We start from the raw sequence: 20,679 nt of genomic DNA on the forward strand, positions 1-20,679 counted from the left end.
CAAAATCTAAGCACCTTGTTCCTCTTTAAATGATGAGTTCACATGTTGACGAGAACATGCCAGCACACTTTAACTACACACACTTTGAACACTGTTTGAGTGGCAAAAAAAAGAACTGACTATCTGTAAATGTTTGTGTTTAATCTGTGTAATGACTTTATGAAATTACCTCAATCTCAAGTGTTTCGACACTGAGGCCCAAGAGCCGCTTCACCTACAAAACTGTGGATCACACATACACATGTAAATACAGCACGGGTACCAGTGGCTTGAAAGTGTTGCTGTAGAAGCGAGAAGCACACACACACACACACACACACACACACACACACACACACACACACATACACACACACACACACACACACACACACACACACACACACACACACACACACACACAACACCACACACATTCACAAAGAATCTCCTCAGTGATGTTGTGGAAACTCCTGACCAATCACAACAAAGCTCAAGAGCAGGATGAAGTCTGGGATATGAGTCCAGTTTTTGCAGTGAATCCTGTATGTGTTAGTTAATATTAAGTACTCTAAGACACACATGCACATGTACACACACACACATACACACACTCTGAATGGAATGAACCAGATCCAAACTTCTGATATGTGCACTGTAAGGTTTGTATAACAGGACACAGCAGGTCCGTTCAGCACAGCAGATGCTCTCTTACAATCCCTCTCCAAAACCAATCTTCCTCTCTTCGTCACCTCGGTGTTTTAGACTCGTGTCTCCTCACTCTTCTATGTCAGCTCCCTCTCCTCTTCTCCTCCGTACATGTAGGAGTTGTGTCCGGGTGGCTGAACGTACTCCTCAGACTTATCCCAGTCCGACACCCATCCAGCGCCGGCTCCCCCCCCCTCCTCCATTTGATCCAACGCCCTGTTGGCTCATGGCCCCGTACTGCCCGCCTCCACGGTAGAGCTCCTCCGTCTCATTGGCTAGTTCGTCCTCGTCGATGATGCCGCACTTCTCCTCGCTGGTGTCCTCTATGTCGGCCCATGGCTGCTTCTCTCCCGATGCAAAGAGTCCTGGTGAGGAAGAACATGATCAGTGTTTAGAGTGAGGTCTGCACACGCCTCTCAAAAACATATGACTCCAGGTCAGGTCTTACCATAGAAGATCACTCCTCCATAATGAACGACGGAGGCTATGAGGAAGACGCCCTGCCACTCCTCCCGTGTCTGAAATGATGAAAGAGGTCATAAAACATCAGAGAGTTCATCTTACATGTTTATGTTGACGTTTTCAAAGTTATATGGCATCATTTTGATACAAGTGAATGTCTTTACCTTGTGTTTGGTCATGGCTCCCACGATGAGAGGACAAACCATCCCGGATAACGTTCCTACCCCGTTTGAGATGCCCATCAGTATGCTGGCGTATCGAGGCGCGATGTCCAAGTGATTGACGTTGAACCCTTAGTGACGAAACAAAAACAGTGGCTCCTTAAAATGCTGATCGAACCTTTATTTTCTGAGGCAGATTTCATCAGCGGACTGGATATCTGGGAAATCAATTAGGGAAGGAATTTCCACAAGCATTTTAATCATCACTATCATCCCTCTCTCTCTCTTAATCTCCTCTATCCCTCCTTTCAACCCCAACTCGGTCGAGGCAGATGGCTGTCTAACATGAGTCTGGTCCTACTCGAGGTTTCTGCCTGTTAAAGGGAGTTTTTCCTTGCCGCTGTAACTTGCTAAATACTGCGAGGTGCAATGCTCATAGTGGATTAAGATGAGATAAGATCAAGTCCTGTCTATAAGATGGGATTGGATCTTATCCTGTCTTGATGTTGGGTCTTTGTTAATATAACATATAGTACGGTCTAGACCTGCTCTGTTTGTAAAAGCTTCTTGAGATAATGTTTGTTGCGATTTGGTGCTATAAAAATAAAGATTGATTGATTGATTGATTGATTGATTGATTGATTGATTGATTGATTGATTTCTCTCTCTCTCTCTCTTAATCTCTGCTATCCCTCTTTCCAACCCCAACTCGGTCGAGGCAGATGTCTGTTCAACAAGAGTCTGGTTCTATTTGAGGTTTCTGCCTGTTAAAGGAAGTTTGTCCTTGCCCGCCGTAACTTGCTAAATTCTGCAAAGTGCTCTACTCATGGTGGTTTAAGATGAGATAAGACTGAGCCTTACCCTTGATCAGGAAACCTAATGAGTCTTTATCTGCGCTACAAGAGAAGATGAGTTTCACCAGTGAGCCTGCAAGCACTCCAGCCAAGAAACAGGAAGACCCACAAAAACCCTTAAAATGCAGAGCTGTTTAAACAGTCTGACATTTTTCTGCCGATTATCAAACAAGATATGTTTATATGTCTCAATCAGTGATGTGTAGAAGTGCTGGACAGATTTGTGTAACCTTTTCCTCCTATTTCAGTCCAAGCTGAGTAAAATAACCTCCAGCTGTAGCCTTACTTTAAACATACAGGTATGAGAAAGTGAGTGAACACAAAACAACACAAGTTCTGGTTGAATCCAGTCTTCAGCATACCTGAGATAGCGAATCCACTGAAACCCACAGCCAGGACCAAGAAAGAAATGGCGACACCTTTAGTGTGAGAGTATCCCACCACCAGCAGGAGCGTGGCCTCCATCCCGAAACCTGAAGCACATCCAGAAAAAGAACACATCATGGAAACAATCTGAGAGAGGAGGACGAGGAAAACCACCCACAAGTTTATACCTTCTGTGGACAAGCAATGGTGATGTGTTCTGCAGTAGTAGCTACATGAATCTACACACATGCAAACTCTCATTCAGCCATTAAGCAGCTTTAAAATATTAATATGTTTCCTGCCCTGAAAGCTGCTGCACTTTGAGCACACTGAGCCAGGCATGCTGGGAACAAGATACAAACATCTGTGGTTGGGTTTTAAATTTGAGAAGGGTTAAACAATTACTATGAAGACATCTTTATTTCTGAAGTGATCCTCTCTTCACTTTCATATCCATCCATCCATCCATCCATCAAAATCTCCCCCCTCTGTGTATGTCTTTTTGAAGTGCTTTGTGCATGTGTGTAGATGTGTCTGGCATGGGTGTGTAAGTAGTGCGTCCCCCAGGTTGATGACATTTGCCGGTGCAGCAATCGGAGAAGTCTGATTGGTGCGCAGCGACAACCACAGGGTCGGCGAATCAGAGGAGAGAGCACCCTGCAATTCAGTTGAAGAGCCTGCTGAGCCTATCAGTCAGCGGCTGCCTGTGATGGAGCTCAATTGGATTGTGTTTAGAGACTCTGGTTAAATACAACTGTGATTATGTACTGTATGTGCTCTTAGCAATCAAGTATGAAAAGAAGAGGGATGGTAAAGTTTAATTTTAGGCACACACACTCACACACGTTAAGGTTTTGGTTGTTCGACACACTCGGTTCAGGGGATCTGTTTCTTGTATTCTTGGTTGGGTTGTCAGTTCTTAACTCTAGCTTAGTCATCTTTTTGTTTCCGGTTGAGGCAGATGGCTGCCTAACATGAGTCTGGTCCTGCTGGAGGTTTCTGCCTGTTAAAGGAAGTTTGTCCTTGCCACTGTAACTTGCTAAATGCTGCAAAGTGCAATGCTCATGGTGGATTAAGATGAGATCAGACTTAGTCTTCCCTTGAGATGGGACTGGATCTTACCCTGTATTGATGTTGGGTCTTTGTTGACAATATAACATAGATCATGGTCTAGAGCTGCTCTGTTTGTAAAGAGTGTGTTTGTTGTGATTTTCCGCTTTATAAATAAAGATTATTTGATTGTTTTCCTCATTTATTGATTTTCACCATAGACTGTATAAAATATGGACGTAGTCTCCATGACGTCACCCATCTGTTTCTGAAGCACTGTTTTGAGGCCAATTGTCGGCGGCAGCCATATTGCTGCTGTTGAGAGCGAGTGTGATGTAAACAGGCAGAGTTTTAGCCTCCTAGCCAACAGCTACAGTGTTCCCGCCTGTCAATCAAGTCAGCTGTGCCTCTCATTGGAAGACTTGTAATCTCATTATCTTTGAAAGTACGATGTAGAAAAAAAATCCCCCATACAGTGTGTGCCGATCGAGAAATGAGCTATTCAGACTACACTCGTCTTTTGTACCAGGCTGTAAACATGTTTATTTCTGCTGTAAAGAGCGTCTTTTTTAAATTGATGTGTATGGGATACAAAACAAGGTGAAGAAAACTGAAGAGGGCTAACGAGTGAAAACCAAGCGGCAACCTCGGGTCAAAAAATATGAGTCCAATGCGGGAGTGCTAAAAACTGCAGTCCATCGAGGATCCACTTGAGGCTGGCTCCGGAAGCACCGGAAACCCCTATCTCACCTTTTTTTCGTAAATAACTTTTGCTTTAATATCAACAACATCCGGTTTATGTTGCTTCCTTTCCCCCACAAGCTGGGTCGTAACACCTGCAGTTGTTTGTCTTCTTTTTTACCTTAACAAGCATCTCCTCATGCTGTTAATGAACTATTGAAACCTTGCATTCCTGTCACTTAGAGCGATTTCTTTAAAATGTGTTAATGTCTCTTATTTTTTGATCAAAATCAAAATCCAGTTGATACAGTTGCTCTTATTCGACAGTAACAATAAAGGAATTTTAATAGAAAATAAATCAGAAATAAATCAATTGGTAAAAAAAGCCCAGAGAGTCGAATAACTAATAATAGTTAATAATAATAACACAAAGATCAGTATGCAGCATTAATCAGTGGAGGTATTGCATGGAGTAGTGCACAGCAGGCCCAGTGGAACAGTGTTTTCCAGTTTTGCGCTCTTAGGTTATGGAACAAGTTGTTTACAATCAGTTTGCACAGTTGAACTAAATTATTTATAATGGAAAAGTTTACAGATTTTAATGAGAAATAAGTCTGAGTCAGACAGAGTGCCTGACACTCAGAGGGAGGAGTCCAACAGTTTGGGTGCCACAGGCAGGAATGACTTCCTGAGCTGCTCTGTGGTGCATTTTGGTGGAATGAGTTGAGCACTGAGTGTGCTCCTGTTTTTAACTAATACGTCATGGAGAGGGTGTGGGATGTTGTCCAAGATGGCATGCAACTTAGACAGCAGCCTCCTCTAACACCAGAGAGTCCAACTCCACCACCACTGGCCTTGGATCAGTTTGTTAAGTCTGTGTTTCATCCCTCAGCCTGCTGCAGCAGACACAGCAAATAGGAGAGCACTCTTGACCACAGACTTAAAGCGTTTTTGGACTGCAGGAACTTTACCCCGGAACTAGGGACTTTACCCCTGAACTACCTGCGTTTCGACCGGAGGAACCAGGGTCTAAATTTAGTTGAGGGGTAGATAATCTCCCCCCTGAAAAGCCCCTCATTTGGGGGTAGTACTTTTCAAAGGTCCTGGGACTTTCCTTTGAATGTAACGGTGTTTGTGGAGTTTACACAGTTGTTGAAACACAGAGGGAGTTTCTGGGAATGCATACTAGTTTAGTTTTTTATTAAGATTTCAAAATTGTATTTAATATAATTTTTTTTCTCCATACGTCACTGGCCTGATTTGCACAATCTACCTGGGGCTTCAGCCCGCGGTCGAAACGCAGACAACAATGGGGGCACAGGAACCTTTTAGTTCTGGGGAAAGTAGTTCTGGGGGCTAAAAGACTCCGGAACTCTTGGTCGAAATGGACCTTTATAGACCATCCATTATTCTGGTTTGACCTTCTGACAGGATGAAGATGGGTTTGACTGATGTGCATGTGCCTGGATGATTTTTAATATTCCTCTATGACCAGTTTTCTCTCTCTCTCTTTACTTTTATTCATCCTGTACCCATCATCCTCTTCAGACTCACCTCCACAGTTCATGAGCTTCCTGACATTGGTGGTGGACATCAGGTTGTGGATCCTCAGGTAGTCTGCCAACTGGCCTCCAATAGGCACGATGATTGTCATCACCAGGTGAGGCAAAGCTGACACTATCCCCACCTGAAAGGGAAGAGTGAAGGAGAGTGAGAGAGTGTGTGAGAAGTGCATTTTGATTGTAAGAGTGGGGGAAGCGATGGGAGTCTGAGGGTTGAAAAGAAAGGGTGAGGGTGCCAAGGCGGCCTATCGCTCTGTCATAAGTTGACTTATAACTAACTTTTAAAGTAACTCTTCTAGGCTGAACTTTTTAGACTCTGATTGCTTTAAACCTAATCATTTAATGTTCTCGAATAACAAGGTCAAGTCTTCATCCTTTGCTGGATTGTTGAAGGAGGCTAAAATGAGAAGAAACTCAGAAGGTGTTGCTAACCACCAGTCTTCACTACCATCAGAGAGCTCCTCCATTAACCCTCATTATCAGGTAATCTATTTTAGGGAGCATGCGATTAAAGCCTGTTGTCCTGAAATTCCATCCAGAGGCTGACAAAATCAAAATCCACACCAGTGCCAACGATATCCTCAAACAGCAGTCTGAACTTTTTGAAGCGGGACTTCCTCCGCGTTTTAATACAGTTAAACAGCTCCGAGTTCAAATCTACATTTCTGGCCCCACCCCCCACCTGTGGCTGTCCAATAGGTTGTTGCAGTAAGCTGCTGAGCCTCAACACCTGGCTCTCCTCTGTCTGTGGCTCTCACAGCATGGCACTTATAGACAAGTTGAATGTCACAGACAGGAGGCAACTGTTCAAGGCAGACAGGCTTAATCTTAATAGAGCTGTTAGCCGTCAATATTGTTAATTACTCTCTTCAGATGGATGTCTTTCTTTCTGCTGAACCTTACCCGTTCAGTTTGTTGTATGAAAAGTGTTCTATCAATTAATTAAAAAGATGGAAAAGTGTTCAATTTTATCCTGATAACCACGTTTTTTATTTTGCAAAAATGTATATAATAGCACAAAGATCCCTGAAGTAGTAGATCCTTCGTTACATGATCTGCATGGTGACATAATGCCACAAGAAAAGAAAAGGTGAGACCATAGGATGTGAAAGATTGCACTCTGAGGTGTTCTGGAAATTGTGGCTGAGAAATCAAATTTAAGTTGAAGTGCACAAAACTGCAGTTCCTCAAGTGGCCACTTGAGGCTGGCTCCGAAAGAGATTCAATCCTTATTAGAGGATCCATGTTGAAAGTTTAAAAAGAATATTGGAGCCATGAGGGATTCAAGTCTTTATATTACGTTATTTTGAAGTTTAGGGTAGGATATTGTTTGTATAAATTTTGTTTGTATAATTTTTGTTGTTTGTTTACGATATGGTTTAATGTGGGGTCAGTTAATTAGATCATTGACGGGTCATGTGTTAGGGGCGGGGATATTGAGTTCAATTAGGCCACCTGTTTTCTTTTGTTTGCAGGTAGAGAGAGGGAGTGAGCTGGGTCTCCGTACTTTTTGTTGATCGCTTAGTTTACGCCTATGATCACTATTTATCACTTATTTTTGCTATTTTCTGTTTGTGCACTTTATCATGAGTTGATTAACCTTTTTAGTTAACAAAAGGTTAAACTTACTTTTTTGTGCAATAGTGATTTTTGCTTTTAGCGCGTCTGACACTAACTAGGCCCAACCTCAGCCTCTCACCGGCTTTTGGCTCTTTGTAGTCGCTACAAAGAAGTTCTTTTAACATTGCACTAACCTCAAAACAAGTCAATAAAACTGTATCTCTGGTCTTCTGAAGCTATCTATTTAAAATATCTCTGATGTTAAAGTAAAATCTTAATAAAAAAACACCAGATTTTTTCTTGTACTTCAAGTGTAATGAAGTAAAAGGACGATTCATTTTCATCTGAACCCTGCAGTAAAACTGCAGCCTGATACATTGGGCGGCTCTCGCTGCAGGCTTGTTCTAATTGTAGAACTTAATGACTGCTTCTTTATAAAAGATGATACCTAGGAGATTTAACCTCACCTTGCTGATCTCAAATCCAAAGACTTCCTCAAAGTAAGCCGGCTGGCTGATGAGCAGCAGGTAGAAGGTCCAGCTCCTGCAGAAGTTGGCCACGATGATAGCGTAGACGGGCATGGAGGTGAAGAAGTGTCTCCATGGGGTTTTAAATTTCTGCAACCAAAAGGAATACGATATTCAGGTCCGATGACTTCCCTGAGACGGATCAATATTTACACAGTCTTTCTATCAGGTCTGAGAGATTCTCTGTGTTAGTTTGATCAGTTACACACACAGATCAAAAAAGGGTCATACCTGGAGAGGATTTACAAAGCCTGCAGATTCTCCAATTGCATCTTCAATGTACTTCCTCTCCTCGGGTGTGATTGTAGGGTGGGCTGCAGGACTCTCATAAGACACCAGGACCCAAAACAAATACCAGAATATCCCAAAACTGCCTGGGAGAGGAAGAGGCGTAGAGCAAAAGACAGGCATTAGTACAGTAGAAAAAGAGCACGTATCAAAAGAAATATAGATGCTGATGTCATCATTTCAGTCTCCAAAACTGAAGCCAAAACCTTACACTCAAAGATTTTGAACACCTGACACTTAATCACGAGAAACAGAAATAAACTGGTGAATTAATTTCAGTTAATTAAGTAAAGTCATTTGAATATAGAGATACTAACCATAGACATAGAATACTGAAGGCCACCCAGTGTATTGCACCAGTATCCCAGCTAGAGGCATGGCCACCACTGCCCCTGCATAGGATCCTAAAACAGTATCAAACATAATGGACATCAATAAAAATTGAATCTTCCCTGATGATCACAACTCCTGCATCCACGAAATATAATGATGCTCTGAAAAACAGCTCATATTCTTAGTCTTTTTGGGGTTAAATCTTTCCGTGTTCACACAAACAGAACTTTACTCTGGAGAGGAGATCTGCAGAGTGAATTTTTGGGAAATGTGAGACTTTACCACAAAAGGCTGTTGTGGCTAATCGACTTCTCTCCAGAGGAGGTGCCCATTTGGCCCAGATCCCGTGGCAGGCTGGGTATGACACACCCTGAAGGAAACAATACAGTCATGGTATAAAAACTTCTGTTTGTACATGATTCCTGCAGCTGCATGCGCACACAGACACATACTGTACCTCAACAAGGCCCTGGCATATCCTGACCAGGATGACACAGCTGTAATGACAGCGAGCAGCAGATGGAATCAGCATGTTGAGGGTGGATGTGGCCACGATGGCAAAGCCGAAAACTCTTTAAAACAAAAAACAAAGAGCCTCAGATTGATGTTTCTTTTACAGTATCAACAGAACAAAATGACATGGAGAGAAAAGAAGGAGAAAGATAACACAGGGTGGAGATCCATGGTCATGATTCCACATACGACTGGAGTTTCTTGATGTATAAATTCTGCTTTTAACTAATCAACTAATTTATAGTTAGGCCTTTATTTGAGATGAAATATTAAAATTTCAAGACACTCACCTGTTGGCGGCAAATTTTTGACATATAAAGCCACCCGGGATCTGTGTGACTATGTAGCCCCAAAAGAAGGAGCCGTGGATCATTCCCACTGTCTCAGGGTCCCAGGTGAACTGTGCCGCCTGCAGAGAGGACAAAATATATGACTCCTGGTTGAAAAAACGTAGGGAAGTGAAGTAGTGGACACGAGGGGAATCACTGCAAAGTGATGATTTCTGAGTGAGCACATTTAGAGTGAGAGAAAAAAAAGCCTGGATTCTTACAGTAGACAGAAAGCTGACCAATAAAGCTGATTCTGACTGAGAAAAAAGGTACAATTACAGAGCAGATACTTACACTGAATCATTTATATTCATTTTTTAAGTACATGTGATGTCATCAGTGTTTTCTCTCTCACATTTCATTCCTCTAGGACCAAATCTTTTGGTGCAGACATACAGACGGATACAGATTCACTCACCACAAGCACTTCCTTGTTGCCTCTGTAGACAGTGTGGTCGTTGACCATGCTCACGATGGCCACACCCAGGTTGCACCGGATGCCGAAAGAGATGCAGAACCCCAGGCCAGACAGGATGGCGATGATGTACCGCCTCGGCAGGCCGAAGCAGGTGCAGTCCACCACCGGCAGCTCCTTCTCCTCCACCAGCTCAGGGCGGCCCTCTGCGGATAACTCGATGGATTCTCCATTGGGCTGCCGTTTCTCTATCAGCCTTGAAGGAGACACAGAGAAAGAGAAGATGATGAAGATCCTGAGTCTTCCAAGGTCACTGAAGACCTTTAGGAATAATTCATCAACTTAAGCAAGCCTTTTTTTCCACAGTGCACTACAGCCGTTATTAAAAACAGCATGCTTACTATTCTGTTTTGACAACGTAACATAAGTTTGTGGTAGTGGACATGGGTCCAACCCATAGAACCCATATAAAATATGGACGTAGTATCCGTGATGTCACCCATCTGTTCATGAGCGCTGTTTTGAAGCCAATCGACGGCGGCAGCCATATTGGAAATGTGGAACTCAACCAGGCATAGTTTGATGTAAAGAGGTGGAGTTTGAGCCTCTTAGCCAACAGCTATGTGTTCCCATCCGGGAGTCAAGTCAGTCATGTCCTTATTTGGGCAAAAACTCGTAATCTTAATACCTTCTGAACCGTCGCGTTAGAGAAAAATTCACCCCCGTACAGTGTGTGCCGATCAAGGGTGCATCTCGCTTGGCTGGAAGTGAAGCTTTCAGCAGAGCGTCTGCCCCCTGGTGGCTGGCTGCAGTATAGGTCAAAAAATCCGTCTCCCATTCATTTGAATGGGGGAGCAGTCAAACTTAATCAAAATCAAAATAAATACATGTCGTACAAATGTTTCTCACATCCGTATGCTGTGGTGATATGTAGTTATTAATTGACTGTTTTGTGTTCAAGGCCTCTTTTTTCTGAAAAGTTTCTTTTTCGTTAGTTATTAGAGGTAAAAAAACTAAGTTTTACTTCTGGGTTTGCTTTGATTCACAGCCGCCATAGAGGGAAACGTCATAGGACACAGCGTCTTGTGATGCTACGCTCTAGGGCTGAGCTAGTTACTGTGGCTTTGCAGGCTCTGGCTGCACAATGGCTACGCCCAGTAGCAGAGTTTTTTTGGCTTCAGAACCGTACAACGTGAAGAGGCAGAGCAACGCTGTCCATTTTTATTTACAGTCTATGGTGCGGATAGAGACATGAGCTATCCAGACCACGCTCGTTTTTTGAACCAGGCTGTAAACATGTTTATTAATGCTGCAAAGATCGTCTTTTTTTAATTGGTGTGTATGTGGTTTCCGGTGTTTCTGCAGCCAGCCTCAAACGGATTCTCGAGGAATTGCAGTTTATAACACTTCAGCATGGGCTTCATAGTTTGAGACCAGAGTTTGCAACTTGGTCCAATCATGAGTGCAATGCATCCTGGGAGTTTGGGGAGCAGTGCTGCTTTAATTAAAGTTCTGCTGTCTGGAGTGCCAGTTTACAACAGTAGGTAGAGCTTATAGAGACTGATGCTATACCGCATCAGGCAAGGGAGGGACCCTTAGAGCTTCACTACCATCATCCCGAGTTTCTTTTCCCTTTTTTTTCAGTCTATTTTTAACTGCAGTTTAATAAAAGCATGTGCAAAAAAAATCCAGAAAAGGTTCCTGAAAGGTTGGTGCTACTTTTAAAAAGAAAAGGGACTTTAAGGAGGCTCTTGCACAGTTTTCTGACTGGTTGATAACTTGCAGCTTTCAAAATACGCTCACAGAAACATCTCCTTTACCTCGTTTTATTAACCACTTGAAAAGAAGCACCTGGGATTAAAAGATATGGGTACCTTTTGCGGGGAAGCAGATAAATGTCCGTGTGTTTCTGAGAGCTGCACTTTGCATTTTTTTTCCCCAATGTCATTTTTTCCTGCAGAGACTTTAAAATTGGTCTTCTTTTCATAGACTCCCTTTTTCACACACACAAATGGCGTGCCCATGCAGACCACATGCACCATGTTGGGGTTGTGTCTGACTCAGTGCGTCCCAGCAGGTGGAAGCAGCTGTCACTAGCAGAGGAGCACATTCCCCTGGTGTCCTCTTCTTCACGACGCTCAAGACCTGCCGCCATGCTTGATGTCCTCTCAGATCAAACTGTCCCTGAAGTAACCACATCGTAATAATGAATACACAGGTCTGTGTGTTTCAGTGTGAGGTCAATCACACTGAAATATAATAAAAGTGAAGGGATACAGAATATAATACATTTTGAGGAAATGTGGAGCCTGCACAGTTTTACAATTCCTGAACCGCAAAAAGTATCAAGAGACAGTTGTCAGTATTTGAAGTGTTATTGCTGAAAAAGCATCCATTCTATCATACATGTTTTATTGTTTGTCTCATAAGCTTTTCATTCAACCAAGGAACCCTGTGCCCCATTTAAATTCCTTTAATTAATGATCAGTTTGTCTTTAAAAAGACAACATTTTTTTTATTTCCAGGCTGTGTCTCACTTCTTGCAAGACTGTTTCTGTCACATGACTAATGCTTCTCTTTTTCCTCTGGAGTCAAACAGAGAAGTCAGGAGAGCAGCCATCTGTGTACCATAACCTCCATACTCTTAACAACACACCCTCTCCATCATGCACACACACACACACACACACACACACACACACACACACACACACACACACACACACACACACACACACACACCCCACACACACACACACACACACACACACACACACACACACACACACACACACACACACACAAACAGCATGCATATGGCAGACAGTGCACGCTTTCTGCAGATACACTTTATTCTCCGATTAATTCAGACACACCTCCACGGTGTGGGTCACAGACTGTATAAAATATAGACGTAGTATCGATGACGTCACCCATCTGTCCCTGAGCACTGTTTTGAAGCCAATCGACGGCGGCAGCCATATTGGAATTGGGGAACTCAACCAGGCATAATTTGATGTAAAGAGGTGGAGTTTGAGCCTCCTAGCCAACAGCAATGTGTTCCCATCTGGGAGACAAGTCAGTCATGTCCTTACTTGGGCAAAAACTCATAATCTTAATATCTTCTGAACCATTGCGTTAGAAAAATGTTCACCCCTCGTACAGTGTGTACCGATACAGAAATTAGCTACATAGACCTAGGCTGTTTTTTGAACCAGGCTGTAAACATGTTTATTAATGCTGCAAATATCGTCTTTTTTGAATGGGTGTGTATGTGGTTTCCTGTGTTTCTGCAGCCAGCCTCAAGAGGATTCTCAATGAATTGCAGTTTATAACACTTCCGCCAGAGCTTCATAGTTTGAGACCGGAGGATGCTGCTTGGTGTGGGTGTTTTACAGCGAAGCTCGCTCTTGCGTCAGGCTGATCTAATTAGTCATTGAGCTGAGGAATAATGCACAGAAAGAAGAAAAAAAAGCACACTCATCACAGTGATTCCTTTCACGTGATGATGAGGATGTCTGCATTCTTAAAAAGCTGTATCAAATTGAAGTTCTGTAAGATCAAAAATCAAAGGTTTACTGCCCTGAATGCTGCTCTGCTCTTTGAGCAAACATTGGATACAATTCATCTCTCCTGGGCGCTCGGCTCTCAGCACACTGGAACTCAGAGATAACTTATTCACGCACACTAACACAAGACAAGTCAGACTCTGACACTGCTTAATTATTGATGTGTTTTTGGGTGGGTTGAATTATTTACTTTAGCTTTTACACCATATTCTGTCAGTATCTATCTATCTGTTGGCCTGTCTGTCTGCCTCTCTGCATACACACTCTATTTCTATAATATGCATGTGGATTTCACTCCCTCCCCCATTCCCACAAATCAGAATCTGCATAATCTCTCTCTACACACATGCCAATAGATAAGATAAGATAAAAGACATGCAGATGTAATAATCTTTTAATTACACCTTGGTTCGTTGCGCAATATTCTTCATGTGAAGTTAAACACAATGGACAACAGGAAAGTAATACTTTGTTAAGCAACATTTTAGAATTTGTAAGAGATTAGAGAGGCTGCATCCTCTCTCTCCTGCTCTCCCTCTCTCTCTTAATCTGTCACAACATTCAGATTAGGATTACAAAAATGATTTACTTCCGGAAATGAATATGGGAGGAAAGACTAGTGCTGGGCGTGGCTCAGCAGGCCTCTCCCTCTATCACGACACTCTCCCCTGCTGAGCTCATGTCGGCCTTTGATTCAATCTTTTAGTATTTTACTCACGTTGGTTATTCACTGTTTCAAATCTAACATTTGAATCAACATTTTAATGGCTTAAAGAATTGTTTTTGCAGCAACAAAACAATATTTTTGTGCGGTTCAGTATTTAAGGTTTTAGGTTTTCACAGAAATGACTAGTTTGGCTGAGGTTGTGAGAAAAAAAACGACAGTCTAAGCGTCTGTTGTTACTGTTTCAGCTACAACACATCCAGGAACATGATCCATATTTAATAGAAGATACACTGGCCTCCAGACATGCAGCTAAAGCGAGTGCACCACACTGCAGAAAAAAGAGAGGAAGCTGTAACAAAGTCTGTTAATGTATGAAAAACAACTGATCACAAAAACTGATGTGATAGAGTGCGTTCATTTTTTTCTGTAGAATCAGTCGGCCTCATGCCTGCTGCTGTCTGTATGAAACAAATGTGCTGACTCGCCCCCTGAGAGGAGCTCAGTTTCTTACTTCACAGTGAGTGCAGGGTGCAGGAGGATCCTCATTAAAGCTCACGACAGATTGCAGCCTGACACCTTCACATACGCTACCAGCTAACGAGGCTACCCCACAGCAGAAATCACTGTTAATTACAGATGCTTCCCACTAAAGGGCAACCTGACCCACGTGTGCATGCATTTGTCTCTAAATAGCTGTGGGTCTCCCCATTTAATTTGAATGTTGTGGTTTACTTTCAGATCCCAAACAAAAACATTAATGCAGACATAATAAATCAGATTTTTTTAGTTTGCCTCTGACAGCGCAACCCTTTTTATACCTGTGCTATTGAGTACAAAAAGGCTTTGTCTCAGTGAGTACTGGTATGAGAGACGTCACACGTGTCTAGAAAAGGAGCTTTGTCCCTGGACATGTAGCCTTCGTGTGAGGCTCACAGTTCTGAGAGCTTCCTCCCAGCTGATGTAGCTTTTCTCACCGGCGTAGCGAGGACCTGATTGGTCTCAGCTGGCAACGATTAATGAGCGAGAGAGCATGAGCAGGCAGGAGCGCCGTGACCTCAGGCTCTCTGAAATATCATAATTACAACAGTCAGAGGCTCAGCGGAGACTCAGTGACACTCACACCTCAAACTGAGATCATAGCCGAGCTTCACCTGAGCTCAATAAGCAAGGCTCGGCCTGCAACATGAAACATACAACGAACATGGTCATCAACCATGATCATCAAAGAAATGAGGACTAAGTGAACTTTATTTTAATTGGTTAACCCTCCTGTTATGTTTGTTTCTCTGGAACAGCAATAATGTTTCTGGGTCAATTTGACCCGGGGCATATTCAATTATCCAAAAGTGTCAGAACCCCAAAAAATCCCTATGAACATTTTTTAAAATCTAATTCTTAACTCCATTATTAACCATTTAAATCAAGATTTAGTTAGTCCATTGGTGTTCTTTAATTCATGGTTCAATGAGGATAACTCACTCGTTTTCATTAAAATGAATGTTAAACCCTTTTTTAATGTACGTTGGAAAGCCCTTAATATAAATACAATAGTATTACATGATATTGATTTTTTTTCATTTTATTTTAAAAAAAAATCTTTTTTTTTTTAATGAAGTGATGTTAATAAATTAACACGACACCTCTTCTGTCACATGCTGCCCAGATTATTTTGCTGCATTTAGCTGGTTTGGAAGGCATATATTGCCTATAATAGACTTTAAAAAGGTCCATTTAACCCGCAACATAACGGGAGGGTTAAATAAATTGAAGTAATTTTTGAAGTGAAATGTCATTTTTTTTAATTATAAGATTATGTCTCTACAAAACTTATAAAATACAACTAACAGTCTCAAATGTAAATAAAATTTCTCCCTTGTGAAGAAATCTTCACAAGTTATGATGAATGTCTAAAATGTCCTTTCATAAGTGCCTAAAAATAAGGTTTACATGAAGATAGTTGGTGATAAATTTCATGCCAAGTGACCTATCGAACAGCTGAATATACCTGTTTTAGTTTTTTAAATTTTTATATAATTTTATTTTATTGAGTGTGCAAGGGTCTAAATACATCAGTAAATTCTGTGATTCAAACATTTAGTCATCTTAATTCCAAAAAAGTAAAAAAAACAAAACAAAACACAACAAACAAGCAAAAAAAACAAAAAACCCAACAACAAGGAAATCAAATTTAATTTCATAGATCCTGTTTGCGTTATTCATTCACATTACAGTTACATTATATATAACTGTTGTAGTTGACCGTTAATTTGCACACTCCATCCCACAGCCTAGAGTGAGAAGTTTCCTCTTTGACCATCTCATCATATTTAATGGAAAACTATCTAACTGCTTATAATTCACAGCCATTATAGGAGGTCATTCTTCAAAATTCTACCTCTTTTTTTTCACCTTTTCTGTTAAATTGTGAGACACTACATGTTATTTCGTCTTGGAGTAATTTTGCCCCAACATCTCAGCTACAACAAGATAACGCTGTGTCTGGCACGTGCTGGTTGGCGACCTGGGACCTTTGTTACCCTGTATATTAAATTCACCAATTCACAGAGCGCTCTATGTAATCCTCTCATAAGAGGATGATAGAGAGTGAGAGAGGGAGACAGCCAGGGGAGGTTGACAGTGAAAATATTATATAACGCTAGGCGCCCTGGTCATTATTTGTCCACATGTGTTCTGAATTTATCCTTCATTGTGCTTCAAGCAAACCTGTGTGCTTTTCAATCCTCAAACTATTCAGTCCTCTTGCCCCAAAAACAACCGCTCTCTCATTCTCCCCCTCATCTTGTTGCTCAGTTGTTTTGGATATATGTGTGGCAGACTGAGGTGAATTTTAATTTCTAAAATGGAGTTTCAGCACCTATTTTGTAATTTCGATAGTGGTGTCTCCCCCTTCCTCCACGAGCCGTTCACTCTCCCTGAAGAGAACAGATTGGGTCTCGGTGGGACTGTGTCACCCAGGGAGACACCCTCCTCCCCATCCTGTCACACCACTTTTTTTCCCTCTCCTGTAGAACACACACACACACACACACACACACAGACGGACACACACACACACACACACTGCTACAATGTTCAATCATCCACTTGTGTGACCTTCATATTCACTTAGTATACTCCCGTAATATAACTCCATTACAATCATCAACTGCTTACAACTTCAAACAGCTAACAATGAGATGGGTCCTGAACTTTGTTACTTTTGAATTAAACTTGTTATCGACCTTGTGCGTCTTGTAGTTTTTCTTTTCCAAACCCTATGATGCATGCAGGAATTTAAAGTAATCAAGCATTACTGGACACAAACAGCAGTCCTGCTGATAACTGGGCACGACAAACTGTCCAAAACGTCTAAACAACAGACAAGACAACCCCCCTCAACCCCCCTGCAATAGCTCTTGGATTTATGTGTGATGTATTTACGCATCCACTATGGCTGCCAGCAGATTGGTCCATCTTTACGCTTCACATCCAGTCCTGTAGCTCTAATGCTATCGCTGGCATATCACAATGTTTACACTGTAATCATTACAACCCCTGAACCCATCAATGGAAACCATATGCATCAGTCAATGCTTTAAATTAGACGTGTTATTTTTTTTTACACGTATCCGTAAATCATTCTATCGAAACACCTGAAATGACTCGTGCAAAAGGGGAATAACTGCAACACTACATTTCACAGCTTTCCAAAAATATGATACCAGTCCCTCATTCACAGGGAACCCCTCTGTTTGTGCACATGGACAGAGAAATGAAGCCAAGTAGCAAAGCTGCTACGTCCCTGGGAGTATTTAAAGAATTCATGTCAAGAGAATAGCGGGATAAAAAATACATTAACTGGCAGTTATTTTAAAACTGATTTAAACAAACGCAGATAAACATTTTGCAATGGATTTTGCAGCAGCTGCCAAAGTGGGAACCATGAAAACGAGGCAGAGGCTCATTTTTTATTATTTGAATATTTGATTAAGACCACGTTGCAGAACACTGTGCAAGGTTACTGAAAATGTAGCTCTCCACCGCAAGTAATATGGATTAAAAATGGATTACCTGTTAAAGTGTGCCTGTGTGTTTCTGTGTAAAGAAACATCGGCTCTCTAACTGGGGCTGTGCCATTCTGCTGATGCTAACATAATTCATTTAACAGTCTTCTAATTAATATGTAAGGCCGTTGTATAAAATGTGCAGTATTATAAACTTTAAAAAGCAGTTAAAATGGTGATAAGAAGACAGCTGTAGTATGATTATATTTCATGAAGCGTTGTTGAGTAGTTCTTTGGCTCGAGGAGAAGGATCGACGATATTTAAGCATTGTTAAATGCTAAAGTAGGAAAAGTGAGAGTAGAGATGGAGAGTGCACTTGACCTTACAGTGCTGAAGTTTATGCTTACCTAGTGGAGTTTAATATAGAAACAGGAGATGCATTCTGATGGAGAAAATGTTTAAATAATAGATGAACTTCTGGCTGCTTTCATCAGGAGGGATTTTGTCTGTGAGGTGGTGAGATTGCACAGAGGCATCTATTCACACAGTGTAGGGATGTCCTGAACTCAAGACACAACGTATTCGCAAAAAATCTCAACACATTTTCACCTTTTCCATCAAAGCATGCTTTCCACTGTGGGAACATTAAACCACAGTTCAGGGGCTTAGCTGAGGAAACGCCCACTAAAACCAATCTGGATCCAATCTTAAACATCACATCTCTCATAGCATCAGCCGTCTCTGTGCACATGCATGGCACACGACCAGTAAGAGAGAAAAAGCCTCAGATTTGCATGTCTGTTAATCTGAGAGACCTTGATAGGCTGAAACTTGTCTGCACTGGTATCTCAATGGATGGATGGATGGGAGGATGGAGGGAGGATGGAGGAGGAGGGAGCGGCTGAAGGAAGTGACATGGCCGGGATGGAGAGAGTGGGAGGGGAGAGTTTAGGGATTTGCGTGGCTCGACAGCTGGACTGAAAAACAGGCTATTTCAGGACGGGATTTATACGTTTGGTTGCTACCTCAAATCCTGAGAGAGCAAAGCTTAAAGCGATGGTTATTGCATGAGGTTCTATCAGTGTCTTAATCTCTCCATTTTTTACTGAAATATTGCCAACACACCAAGCTCTGCTGCAACTTTTGTGCTGATATTCCGTTAATTCAAATACATCCAGCTATTAGAAAGAATTATAGATAAGAATTATAGATAAGTGACATTTTAGGTTTACTTTAAAAACAGATTGGAAGAGAAATAAAACTGGTAGGCTTGAGACTCTAGAGGTTACATAGAGATTTCTCTTCATTACTGCAGTGATTTCAGAAAATGTGAGAAAACAGTAAAATGAAAGTCTCCTTCAGTCCAATGTTCTCTCACATAGGACAGGAAATTAACTGAAAGGAAATGGAGAGCTAAAAGCAAGAAAATTAAATGGTAAGAACTTTTACCCACTGAAAGGATTAATCAATATCGAAACAGCATAAGAATGAATTCCATGAGTAATGAACTGAGTTCTCACTGTTTATCAAAAAAAGTCACTTCTGTCAGAGGAGATGCTGAGATAATAAAAAAGTATGGTGTATCATACCAGATAGATAGATAGATAGATAGATAGATAGATAGATGGATGAATGGATGGATGGATGAATGGATGGATGGATGGATACTTGTGACTTTGGTTGAATCTGCTCTGCGCTCTCACTCAGCCAGGCTGTGCCAATAACGCACGGATCCATTATGTAACCACACTTTCTCCTCGTCTCAAACATCAATACTCTCAATCCACTTTGAGCTGAGCCAACTCTGACAAGTATCAGCAACAGAATATTTTATTATAATTTAAAACAAGACATTTCCGCAATAAAGCATCAAATCTAACCCCCCCTTTGCTCCACATGCACTCTATGACGACTTCACTACACTTTCACTGCGGACGGATTATAATTCCTCAGTCCTCATTGTTTTCTAAGCGTGGTATTCTGTGTGATATTTATCTTTAACATACTTGATACAAATAAAAAACCCTTTGATGATTTGTATGACACTTCTTTCCATTCAACCATTTTTACATACGCTGCGCAAAGCTGAGCTTTTGTCGCTACCTGCACGATGTTTGCGGCACAAACCTCACAGGCGCCTCTTTAAAAAAGGAAAATCAATAGGTTAATGATGAAACTTTTTCTAGACTTAATAGTAAGTGGAAGAAAGAGAACAGATGAGAACCTTCAGCAGAATCAACTTGCACAACTAAAACTATACCCCGCAAATGCGTGAAAACGTGAAAAAAGCCAGAAGCAGAGAAAGGGATATTCAAAATAGCTGGGTACCTGTTAATTCTCCCCAGAGTTTTTGCCGCCGCCGCCTTAAACCTGTCTGGTCTGATCTCCATCCTTGCAGCTTCTTGACCCGGCCGGTGTGCTGATGTCCCGCGCGCCCTCCTGTCCTGCCCGAGCGCGCACCCCTCTCCCTCCCTCCTTCTCTCTCACTCTCTCTCTCTGTTCCACCGGATACACATCACTCTCAGATGGGCCACAGGGGAGTGCAGGCCTTTCTGACTCACTTTTTAGAATTATGTTTGGCTCAGGGTCCGTATGGGACTGATGGACTACACTGTATAGATTTTTAATACAAAATATGTGTAAACCTATA

General features: G+C 41.8%; 1 protein-coding gene across 1 annotated transcript; it reads right to left on the reverse strand.

Moving 5' to 3' along the window:
• Positions 1 to 408: 408 nt before the first annotated feature.
• On the reverse strand, positions 409 to 20,444 carry slc17a7a (solute carrier family 17 member 7a). Its single transcript, XM_034712027.1, is given in 14 exon segments — positions 409 to 876; positions 878 to 1,052; positions 1,136 to 1,205; positions 1,314 to 1,441; positions 2,527 to 2,637; positions 5,816 to 5,948; positions 7,851 to 8,000; positions 8,142 to 8,284; positions 8,516 to 8,602; positions 8,814 to 8,901; positions 8,989 to 9,103; positions 9,335 to 9,453; positions 9,792 to 10,044; positions 20,358 to 20,444. Coding segments are annotated over 14 exon segments (1,746 nt in total). The 5' UTR covers positions 20,420 to 20,444; the 3' UTR covers positions 409 to 764.
• Positions 20,445 to 20,679: the final 235 nt, after the last annotated feature.

This window comes from Notolabrus celidotus, chromosome 20 (assembly GCF_009762535.1).
Source record: "Notolabrus celidotus isolate fNotCel1 chromosome 20, fNotCel1.pri, whole genome shotgun sequence".
Classification (NCBI taxonomy): Eukaryota; Metazoa; Chordata; class Actinopteri; order Labriformes; family Labridae; genus Notolabrus; species Notolabrus celidotus.